Source organism: Urocampus carinirostris, chromosome 15 (assembly GCF_059441175.1).
Source record: "Urocampus carinirostris isolate Australia breed hairy pipefish chromosome 15, RoL_Ucar_1.0, whole genome shotgun sequence".
Lineage (NCBI taxonomy): Eukaryota > Metazoa > Chordata > Actinopteri > Syngnathiformes > Syngnathidae > Urocampus > Urocampus carinirostris.
The window spans coordinates 27,437,018-27,449,486 of record NC_142363.1 but is presented as its reverse complement, the minus strand read 5'-3'; the positions used below and the strand labels follow the sequence as shown (position 1 = coordinate 27,449,486).

The 12,469-nt window shown below is 41.6% G+C and overlaps 1 protein-coding gene across 5 annotated transcripts in view; it reads right to left on the bottom strand.

Annotated features, from left to right (window-relative positions):
- The window catches only part of qkia (QKI, KH domain containing, RNA binding a), a 109,704-nt gene extending 97,621 nt beyond the window's left edge, over positions 1–12,083 (bottom strand). For 3 of the 5 annotated variants that reach the window (XM_088353835.1, XM_088353836.1, XM_088353834.1), the window contains exon 1: positions 11,640–12,082. In XM_088353835.1, coding sequence (XP_088209961.1) covers positions 11,640–11,784 — 145 coding nt within the window. In that variant the 5' untranslated portion in view covers positions 11,785–12,082. Of the gene's footprint in view, positions 1–11,639 lie in introns of all 5 variants that reach the window. The other 2 variants (XM_088353832.1, XM_088353833.1) reach the window with 1 other exon arrangement.
- Positions 12,084–12,469: the final 386 nt, after the last annotated feature.

The following is a 12,469-nucleotide window of genomic DNA, read 5'->3' as shown; positions in this document are numbered from 1 at the left end:
AGAATTTCACCCATCTTAAACATTTCTTGATTTTATTTTATTTTCTATAAGCGTATTTAGGGTTACGTCTCGAAGATTCGTGTCTGTTATTGCTCGTAGTCGTATAAAATTCTGGTCTGTCATTGGTTTGCATCACCGCATCATAAAAATGCTAATATGCTATTGGTTGGTCCCACAATGTTTATCATTTAGTTCAGAATCTTGAGTTCTAAAAGAAGAGTGGGCAATCCGATACTGTATTTTAATACAGTATCTATTCACCCTGGTGTCAAGACCTTTAGTGATGTCAACGAGAGAAGCAAAAATACGACAGTGGAATCTTCAAAAAAGAGGAAGGCACATAAACCCCTTACTTTCGTTAAGTCGCATGTCAGAAGCCAACCATCTATCAGGATTATTATGAAAAACATAAGGTGAATAAACTAAGGAAATCTTCTAAGGGCATGACGAGTTTTAAAATATGTAACATTTTTAATCACTCATCGTCTCCTCCCAGGCTTTGCATCCACCTGGTCTTCCACTTGACCAGCACATGACTTTTTACCAAAAATCAACTTATTTTTTCCTTTACATACATTTTGTATTTTAATTATATAGGAGGCATTTCCCTTTGCGATCGCAACTTCAGAACAGATTAATATTGTATCCTGGTGGTCTACTGTACTTCAGTTTACCTAAATAGTCAACATATATCCATTTCTGACAAAACCTCTCCATCTGTAACATGTCCAGACATGCATCTCCAAGGAAATGTTCACACCAGACAGTCTGGAGCCGATATAATCTTACTCCAGTTGTTTTTCTGAAGCCTTCATACGTCTCCTACCTACCGAGCATGGTAAACACACAGAACACGCCAAGACTTAAGTTGCCAGTTGATACTGAACATCAGTTAACCTAAGTTCTCCAAATCCAGACCTACTTGTGCTTCGACCTGTTTTTTTATTCTAAGCATCTCTGATTCTAGCATTGTTGCACATATTTACCAAATGACAACCGTTAGGTGTCCACCACTGTGTAGATCAGGGGTCGGCAAACCCTGTCCTCGAGTGCCGAATGTCCAGCCTGCAACGTTACCCATTTCAGTACAGGCGATTACAATTACCAGCTCCCGAAAAGCCTACTTGCAACGCGTGTTAAAGCAGAGAAATACGCAAAAACATGCAGGACATACGGCCTTCGAGGACTAGGTCACCCATCCCCTGTGCAGGAACTTCGGTCAATTGAGATGCGGGGTTGGATGCCAAGCTCTCGTAGATAGGAATCACTTGTTTGTACTGACCCAGCAGTCCTGTCTGGCCCAATAGTGCACAAAAAAGCCTTTTGTGTCTCCAACATTTGTTTGGGCGCAGGGGGCCAGCACAGGCGTGAGGTGCTGAACAAGGGGTCAATAATTTCCCCCCTAGCTAACAAAGTGACCTCATTCACATCACATAGGAAGTCTTTCCCCCATCTCACTCACTGTTCTTGACAGTACTCACTTCTCCTAATTCTCCCAACATATCCTCCTTATTTTAGTGAGGAAAAAAATGAAATGGATCATTTTTGTTTTCTGATATGCTGATTAAAATGACCATTTTGGAAATCAGTCTTTGCAAAAAAGTGCTTTTGATATGCACATGTTGGCGGTTCATTTAGTAAATGAAAGTCAAAACATACCTTAGGATGGTTAGTTTTTTTAAAACATCATAAATTAATGTTATTACTTGCTGCTGCATATCGCATTTGGCATTCAACCACAAGGCTGTAGGAACAGAGACTCGGCTGTAAAACACAACTGTCTGTGCTTAGTGATTGCTTCACCAAGCAAAGACCCTGTTGCTCCCGCTGAAACATTGCTGACTAAGTAGTGTTGGGGTGGGACAGTGGATTAATGACCTGCATGAAACAAGTGTGTGTGATGGGGGAAATGTGCAGGGGATTTTCTCTGGATACCGCTGTAAGCAGAGCGTGGCGGTGTAGGTAACACCAATAAAAATCTATAAAGGAATGCTGTACTGCACTGTTACCAAGGTTGACATGGGCCAAAAACATCGGGGGTGAGTAAACCATTACACCTAAAGGAGAGTATAGGGTACACAAACATACCAGTAAGCAGATTTAATTGCCCTGATTTCCTTCATTTGGGCAACTGCAGACATTGTTCAATTAAGATTAAACAAGATTGGAAAGATGAAGACGTACAATTATAGAAATTATTACACCAGGATGGACAAACATTTTGATCGACAAAATCAGTCTAAAAAAAGTCAGACACTTTAGATTGTCAACGAATAAAAGATGGGCAATACCAAAAGTGAACCAGTTTAACCTCGTCCAATTCCCATTATTGAAAGAAATGTTAAGGAAAAATAAATAAATAAACCATCGCAATCCGGTACGCAGATTCAAACAATGGGCTTCGTAAGAACTGCGAGGAGTCAGTCATTCACTCCTTTGATGAGAAGCTATTTCCAAGGTGGCAGTCACGCCAGAAAACTTCACACTATGTTAATTTCATTCAAAGCAACACTGAAGGAAATAGAAACGGACAATGCCGAAATAGGGTTATTGTAGACTTAAATCTTGTTAAATGTTTGCAGTCTGTGGAAAACACCTACAAAAACAGAGGTGGAGTTGGAATTTGAACATTTAGAGATGTCTGCAAGGCAGTATTACAGTAGGGATCCTATATTTTAGTTTAATTACACCTAAGTGTGGTATAATGGTTGCACGCTAGCAGACAGGAGAACCTAACGGAAGGTCATCAACACAGGCCAGAAAATCACCAGCTGCTCTCTATCCAGTCTGTAGGACATTGCCAAGAACATGTTTATATCACTCCCATGACCTCTCTGACTTGCCACCCTCTGGCCCAAACTACAGGTCCCTTAAACCAAAGACCAAAAGTCTCAGACAGTCTCAGACATTGATAGAAAAAAACAGTATTGACTCTTGTCTAAACTTGATTGATGTCAAAACTGAACCGACTGTATTAGCAATTCCAATGAAAGTCAAGCAAAAAAGCAGGAGGGGGGGAAACATGAAACACAATTTCACAAATTTGAAACCCTCGTCTGACAGCAAGGTTAGAGTGTGAGGCGCTTCACATTGAGTTGACAGCAAGCTACCGAGGACTCAAACTGACGCGCTTTCCTCGGCGGCCCCCAAAGATGCCAATGACTTCAGCCCCGGCGTTCTCTCGCCGGGGCCTCACAGAAACAATACAACTGGCGGAGGACAGGTAAATAATTCATCTTTGATTTATCGGCCTGCTGAAAGCGAGTAAGACGCGGTAGCAGAGGCTTCCGGGCCGCAGGGAGGCCAAATCCGCGAAGGCTCTCAAAAGGGATGAAGTGAGATTAACATCTGCTAAGTGGGAAATTTAGACAAACATTAACAGACTTTTTGAGTTACCAGCAGATTCGAGGAAATGAGACGCCCAACGTCTCGTTGGACGCAAGACATCTAAAGCGAAACCTGCCACAGAAGAGAGCGCAGATGTGCAAAACAAACAAAAATGCAGGAGGTTAAGCGGAAATTCTTTAGCTGCTTGCCAAATCCTGTTTCCTCGTCCTCTACTGAAAAGACTCGGGGAAAATTAATGCAACAAGGGGTGGGCGGGTAACAAGAAGACAGAGTAAAGCATTCAATCCCCCACCCCTCCTCATGTCTGCCTTGTTTCTGAATAAAAAAAGGGAGGAGACACAGAGTAATGCCAAATTGTGTGATTCATGCTTTACCAGAATGTTATACACTGCAGTCTCTTTGTAACTTAAATAACACAGGAAAAACATGCAAGAGTAGGAGGGATATGCTGGAAAAAAAAACATTCTGTAGAGGAAATGGGGGGGGGGGGGAATGATAAATATGAAACAAATGTGGTCTGGTGCTCCAAATAGTCCCTTGAACAAATATTGCTCCAATACCCGAAAGCCGAGACAATCAGCCTGATAAATTATGCAATCTCAAACCAAAATGGTTGTGATAGTTCTGCCTAAGCAGATGGGGTTTTACAAAACAGCAGTCATGTCACACAGCTACCAGTCTCCCAACACGGGAAAAAAAACTAACTTCTCCTTGGGGTCAAATTTCCTGAAAACTTAAAGGTGGGGTGCGTCGTCCGAGGTGCCCATAAAGAGTATAGCCCTTAGTCACAAAATGTCTCAAGGGACTGCCTAGGGTACAATTACACCAACCACTGATCTTAATCTGTCTCGATTAACAATGGGCAGCTGAGTCCTAAGAAGTGCTGTTTGGCACGGAATACATGCCGGGGGTAATGCTGTAGAGTGACGTCATGCGCGTCCACTATAAAAAAAAAAAAAGTTTCTTCAAGCATGTCTAAGAAATGCATGTACTTGCAGGCGCATCATGAATGAGCTGACAGAGGCTGCATTGATGACACAAGCCAGGAGGTGGCAGCAGAGACCAACACAGTTCTAAATTCTGAACACCTCATTTGACGACTTCACTAGATGAGTCCAACTTCAAATTTCCTTTAAATTCTGACGTAGAGGTGGCCTGATTGTTGTCGGGCTTAAAACGTAACAGCATTTAGACAGCGGCAAAGCGAGATAGGAAGCCAGGCAGCCTGAATGACGCTCGGAGGCAGGAGGCGGTCGAGCAGGGACTGTGGCGATAAGGAGGCCCTGGCTCTCATAGGATTGAAGGCCGTGATAAGAGCCCGGAGCTGATGTCGAATGGCTTTATCTCGCAGAACCCGCTGGGAGGTGCTAGGGCTGATGCCGAAAACTCAGAGGTGCAAAAGGAGCCAGGGACCTTAGGACCAAAGCTCAACCGGGCCATGGGGTGGCGCTTTATCCGCCAAAGGCAAAGCGAGGCCTTGATTTTACCGCAAGACCCACGTTAGTTTTATCACAACACAATGTAGCAACTGTGACTGATAGTTTAAACGGTTTCAGGTGAAGTAACCTTTGCTTTTGTTTTAAAAATATGCAAAGGTTTATCAATTCAACAAAGCAAGAAATTGGTCTGAAATTCCAAGCAAAATAGACCGAAAAGGGAGGACTAAAGTCCATAACCCAAGAAAAGCCAGCTGCATTTCTGTCCTTCAGCAAGTATTCTCATGCCACAATTGACTTTTTGTCTGCGCACACACCCTTTGAAAAGGGAAACACTGATAAGCGAAAAAGAAAAAAACAGAAATGCATAAATGAATTGAAAAGGGAACAAAGCTGAAGTCACTGAAGGGCTTGGCAATAAACTGTTCAATTCAACCTATTCCTAATTTGAAAAAAAAAATCAACAAGTTAAACGTTTTCTGAAAGATGGTGCCGATTTTCTTTTTACATTGAAACTGAATTGGTTTTCAGGACTTTACTTTTTACAAAAGTTGGAATAAACTTATAATTAATAAGAAGGACCACACGAAGACATATCATTTCATAAACCCTTCTTTAAACAAACACTGGCATTGATTTTTGCAAACAATTAAACAAATTGGCAATCAACTAGTAGGATTACATCAAAACCTGTTTGAAATATGTTCTCAAAACATTTTGCAGATTTATCATTTAATGTACCCCCTTTGAACAAATACTGGCTTTATTCTTTTGCGTATAATTGTACTTAGTCGGAAGAATTCTGAAAAGTACTTTAGCTCAAATACATCTCCCCAAAGCTTTCCAACAGACAAACGCACTTGTATGCTAGAATGTTACAAAATGCCAAAACAAGGATCACAAGAACCAATTCAGTTTTCTTGTGGATGTTACAAGCCATTTCAAAATATTTCTCTCAGGGCAACACAAGCAATACGAACAAGACCGGCACAAAGCCTGTGTCGACTTCAACAATGGCAGCTACGGCTCAGTAAACCGGTGCACAGAATGGTGCTCGTTAATTAAATCCCAGCTTATAAAGTGGTGCTTGGGGAAAGGATGCAGAAGAGGGAGGGGAGGAAGAGGTTTTGATGGAGGATAAAACAGGTTTCAACTTGCGACGGCAGCCCCCGGATTGACTTGTTCTGTCAGCCTGTTGGTGCACTAAGCAGCACGGTGCTCCATCCTGATAGATACGCCATTGATTGTGTGTCAGAGGTTAGAGCGGGTCTCTTCTAGTGGCAAATACACACTGTTAACTCAAGAAAACTTGCTCACTCCGTCGGGATGTTGAAAACAATGACGAAGGGCGGAGCTAGAGGTTAGCAAAAAAAACAGGAGGCAAAAAAAAAAATCTAAAAGAAAAATAACTGGGAAGATGTACGAGATTGGCCCGTTTAACAAACCCAATGAAGAAGTTTTCCTTAAGGAACAGATTCAAGTATGGGGTATGCTTCAATTAGCGATGGCAGCCCCTGGGAATGCAAGGGTATACTGATATGAAAATTTGAAACCGGCCAATCGACATTGGGTACCAACGGACTGTATGTCACATACAAAGTACATGTGTAAAATGATGTACACAAAATCAAACGGTTCAACAATATTAAGTTTGCTCTGTAGTCTTTGCCAAAGTCTGGAAAGCAGCTAAAAAACGTGAAAGCAGAAGGACGCAAACATTTGACGGAATGTATTTCTGTAAAAGTTTGGCGGCGCCGTTTTGGCAGTGTCATCCATCTCTATCCTTCTCATGAGAAAAATAAAAAATGAGCAGTTGCATCGAGCATTCACCCACCCGCGAGTGAAAGCCAGCTTCGGAGGGTTCACGCCACCTTGTACATGACATCAGCACATCGTTATTTTGAAACTCATATTAATTTTTATTTTTAACTAACACCGATAGAAAATCACTTTTTGTAATTTTGGCAGACAAAAACGTTGGCGACGAAAATTCGGTGAATCCCTTAAAAACACAGAAAAGTGGCTATGGATAAGCTAACAGGCGCCACCACGCATGTCGCCGCATGCTGTGCCAGTCGACAGTTGGATGTAAAATCTATAAAACAAGCTCATCCAAAACAGACGCCACGGGAGGGCTTTTGTTTGATTAAACAATTTGGAATCAATACGAGTCTATAAATGAGAGTTAAAAGCCACAAAAATAAAAAAATAAAGATTTTCCGCCTTATGCTCTGCTAACTTACTGCCAAGTGGAAAAAGCTGTGTTTTGGCTGGCAGGCTGTAAAAATAAATTCAAAAGTCCAAAGCAGGTGTCACCTCGGGGGATGAACAACTGGAAATACAGAAGAGGAGGGGGGCTTGTCAATCTTATACAATGACCTTGAGGCGCCACATACATGTCAGCAACAAAATGGGTGCGCATGGACAGGCGTCCACTGGAGCAATAGAGGGTGGGGTCTGTCCACATAGTCCCCTAACCCCTCCTTATTTGCCATGGTAGCAGCTGTGGAGGCATGCGCAAAAAGATTGGCCAGGCGGGGCAGGGGAATTCACGCAGCTGTCAGCCGCGCATACCGACACTTCCAGAAAGAAAATATTCTTAGGTTTCAGCTTTAACCCATGTATGCTTACCGTATTCTCCAGACTACAAAGCAAACCCCAAATTTTTCAGAAATTTGAACCAATTCAAACAATCCAGTGTAATTAATACCCAGGCAAAATTGGAAATGTGTTACCGTATTCATGCAAATGTTGACCGGTCGACAAATTGTTTTGCTAAACCCAATTGCATGACAACGATGGGGATCGAACTGCATAGCAGTGGTAAGAGCACTGAATCCTAATCACCAGGCCACTAGGAACACAAGTGGTTGTTCACAAATGCGAAACATTGGACGCAACAGGTATTGAACCTGGACTGCGGCAGGGAGAGTGCCAGACCCTATCCACTATATAACTGGGGATACAGACAAAAAAGGCATTAAGACCTAACCATCACACTATTTTTAGTCACGGTACCAGGTAGGTTATGAATACTTTTTGAAAATATGCGGCCACACATTTATATCTTTCAGGAATTACGAGTTACTTCCCACAATGCCATTCTCTTATCCAGTTCAGAATCCCAATGCATTTTGTCAAGACTTTGCGAGACGCCAATGCAACGGACCAGTTTAATGCACGACAATATTCTTATTACCAGAACAATCAAAACATCAACAATTTTGCACTGTGACCTGAACAGTGTAATGATGAGATAAGTTCCAATGCCTTTTCATGAGTCGTCTGTATTCCTAGGATGTGGTGCACTCCGCGCCGTGATCCGCTTTCGATTCTTGTTGCATCCAACTGCATAACATTGGATGCAATTGAGATCAGTGATATGCTCCTACTAAAATAAAGCGCAAGTTATTATTTATGCAACCCTTGTTACAGTAGTTTTAATACCATGCGCCCCATTTGTTAAAAAAAAAATTACAAATATTTTTGGTGTGCCCTTGAGTGCGGAATATACGGTAACATTTTTGCCAAAAACATTGTAGGTGGGGGCCTCACTGACATCTGAGCGCTGGCTTTGCAAGCCTAGCTCCCAAAGTCACACTGGGACGGCAAAACCCTGGACGGCGGGGGCAAGAAAAGCAAACAGCGCCTAACGGGTTCCAGACGTTGCGGACCCTCCACGGCACAAGGGTGACTTTCATAGCGTGCACACGCCATTTCTGGCGCTGGGGTAATATTTGGCATGGCGCTGTGGAAACCCCTCGTAAACCACGACACGGCTTGAGGGGGGACGAAGGCTGAGGCTTCAGACAATTCAAATGTGGCGTCACATTTCTTAAAGAATGTTGAAGAGAAATATAATAACTATTTGTGCATCTTCATGTATAATGTGCACCCCTGTTTAATCAAAAATCTGTAAAAAATAATGATCTGTATTTATTTCATGTCTGATTCATAGACAAATGCACCAAAGAGGTGTTTTACCCCAGTGTGCTATGGTACATAATTTAAAGAAAATTGCCCCTCCTTTCTAATAATATTTTTCCCCCTTTTAGTCCTCAATAACATGTTTTGCCCAGAGCACTACATCTAATCTGGTAAACAATGCCCACTACGTTATAATAAATGACAAAACCGACAATTCAAATTCTAATGAATGCTTAGGTGATTCAGCACAAAAGAAACACAATAAATACCTCAAGCAGAAAAGGTCAGGACCTAAAAAGAGCTATCCACACATTCTAGCTAATACAGGGATTTGGATTCTGGGTTAAAGGCAGACTATAGGAAATGACAAGGAACATCTGGACATCTGTTTCTCAGGAAATGGGATGTGGGAGGTCCACACCCCCACTGTGCGCTTACAGGTTGGGTATGTCCCCGTACTTTTTGGGTACTTCTGTCTGGAAACAGCAAAAGGTTTTGAGACAATAGTGGAAACAAAGTGGAGCTTTAAAAGCCGAGTACGGGCAGTTATGTTTTTCTCTACATACATTTAAGGACAGTCCCTAACCAATATCATGAAAATATTTTTTATCCCAATATTCTTTCTTGTATAGCGCAACGCCATACCTCCTTGTAAACAACATAGACCAGGTTACAGTTCATGACAATAAAAGACAATTCAAGTCTATACTTCCATAATCAGGATCACTATTAATGTTCTTGGTTCCAGTAGCAAAGGTGGTTTTCCCCAACAAAATTTTAAATTGTCAACTTATAAACTATTTAGTCAAGTCATTCTTCAGGATATGAATCAAACAAAAAACACACTTCACTTCAAGAGTCTAATAACAAGAGAAAGCTTGTCACACTTGCTCTGTGGATTTCCTCCAGCCTCTTTTGTGCCATCACTTTGTTTTGTTTTTTTCCCAACAAACTTAAACATCAACCAACAAACAACGGAAAATGTCGAAAGGAAGGAAACCGATAGGGACTGAGTAAATTCCGCTATGGAAAGACTGAACTGAGGAATAAATGAAGCGCTGAACTAATTTTGTTCAGGAACGTTTGTTGCTACACGCCTAAAAAGAAAATATGGAAAAAATAACACACCAGGTTCAAACGTTGTTGATTTACGGATCGATTATCTCGCATCTGACAAACTATAATAACAGTTCTGTGTTTTACAAAGCTAAATTAGTTACCCATCATTGACCCCTAGCACTGACCAAAAATCCTGCTGTTGCACAAAGTCACGCATTAAAAAAAAAAAAACGACGTAATTTAGTGGAGCAGTGGTGAATATTGTGCACAAACGGTCTCACTCATCTAAAAATAGAGAGTAAAGTAAACCTGACTGAATTTTGCTTCATTGCACGTTACACCAGCAAATTGGAGGACACGTCTACTTGAGTAACTTTTGTTTTTCTCATTCGTCTTTGTGGGAGGAGAAAAATCTGTGCCGACCGGTTAAGGCTGCCGCATACTCGGGCGCCTACGCAACACCGAAACTACTAAAAATATGAATTGGCGTGTGGCGAAAAGTAATAAAATGCATGAAAGATAAAGGGATTATTTTGTGAAGTCAACCCTTGTTAATCGCCGGGTTTACATTTAGAAAAAAACTGTGGCATGCAGATCTATGAAGTTGAAACCTGTAATCTTTTTTTACAATTATTGTACAATTACAGTAAATGAGAAAAAAAGAAAGAATAAAATCGTAGTCTCAAACATTTCTTCACAAATAACTACTGTACTGTAAAACAAACAAGAAAATCAATACTTCCTTTGTTAAAAAGACTTATCTCCACATTTTGTCACTTTATTTTTAGGATGCATAGAATATTTACAATTTAAAAAGTGCAAATCTGAGAAGAAAAATCAGAATCCCTATAACCAAAATACACATGATTTGGAAATAGCGACAATGACGCACGACTATAATAACAAAATATTGTTTCAAGCACCATTTATCAATTAAAACAAAATGCACAATGCTTACTAACAAGACAGCGAAAAATAAACCGTCTTGTAGCGGGGTGCACTGTATTTGCAATGTAATGTGTTTAATTCCAAACGTCAATCAATGGTGATTGTGGCGCACTCTAGTGACCCAAGCTGGATGATATAAACGCATATTATTTAAGATTATTGATGATTTTTTAAAATTTGGGAAAACATTATTGACAATTAATAATATATAATAATATTAAACGTACCCATAGTAGACAGATTGCGTGTGTCAGCACGTGGCACAAAACAACAATGTTTTTCTTCTGCAAGATCAAATTAAACCAGAAGTAAAAATATGTTAGATTTTCATTTCATGGAGTAAAATAGTTATATTTTTAGTGTGTGTTTTTGAACGGAGACGAGGAGGAAGTTTCGGAATCTCCATGCCTCAACTGGCCATTGTTTGGCCGAGACGCACGCAACATTCCTCCGCGGTCGGAGCTCGCTCGCTGGGCAACTGCACTCACGACCGCCGTTAAATAGAAAGAAAAAATGGACAATCCCCACTCCTAAAATAAATACATAATATGCCATTTCTTGTGCCTTTCTTGACATTTTACATGTCAAGAAAAATAAAACTAGCTAAGTTTCTCCCGAGTGACTAGCTAGCCGAAAATGTAGCTAAGCTACCGAACATGTGGATACCCCCCCAACACCCCAATGGTTTTAATTAATTCCACAAGCCCCTTTAACGACCCAAACTTCGCCTTGGATGAACTTTTAAACGTGTTCCGAAACTATTTAAAAGAGTTTCAAAATTTTGAAGAAAAAAAAAAGTTTCGCCACCAAGTCAACATTCCTAATCTCGCGACACTTCCCGCAACGTATTCGATAGAGACGAGGGGGGGTGCAGAAAAGTTCCACCAGCGGGTGGTCGCGTTGATTTTAACGCCCGCTCACCTTCGTCGAGGAGCCGCTCGAGATGCGTGAAGATGCCGCAGAGATTGGGCAAACTGGTCATGAGCTTCTTCTCGTTCAACAATTGCATCAAATAGTCGGGACTCGGCCTCGGTCGCTCCTTCACTTCGACCTCTCCGACCATCATCTTTGCGGCGGGGGGGAAGCGGAACGCGCCGCCGAACGCACGATCCTTCGGTTGGGGGGGAGAAAAAAATAGAGAAAAGGGGGGAAAAGAAAAAAAACTTAAGGCTCCAAATCCTTCGCTTTCCCTCCTCTCCTCTTGAGAACAATAGAGTAGTATGCCCGCCCGCGTCCCGAATTGTTGCCGGTTCGTGTGGTCTTAGCGGCGGCGGAGGAATTAAAAAAAAGGAAGAAAGCCTTATTTCCTTTCGCTAGCGGAGACCGTGTGCGCTCGGGGACGTTCGATTCCTCCACTGGAGGCGCGAGGGACTATTCTGTCGAAACGGGGCAGTCCTTCCTCGACGTTGATTGGTCGCTGTACTTTCAGTCCTAATGGGACGGCCAATAAGCGTTCGGAACTCGGTTCTACGGAGGCGGGGTTAGATGAAAGATTGACGTGTACGAGAGCCAATGGCGCCCGCTGCGCAGGAATGCACAACGTGCTAGTGTCAACACAAGGGAGAAATTCGATTTGGAATAAATGTTAACAGTAGTGAAATCGGATTTGATCTTATTTTGCTTTTTAAAGTCTTCATTACATATATACCCTGGAGTGCAAGGTCTAACCTCGTCAATGTTTCACGTCAATAACGTGAGAGGCTTATTCATAAATGTCCTTTTGTCAATTAATTAAAAAAAAAAAAGCAGAT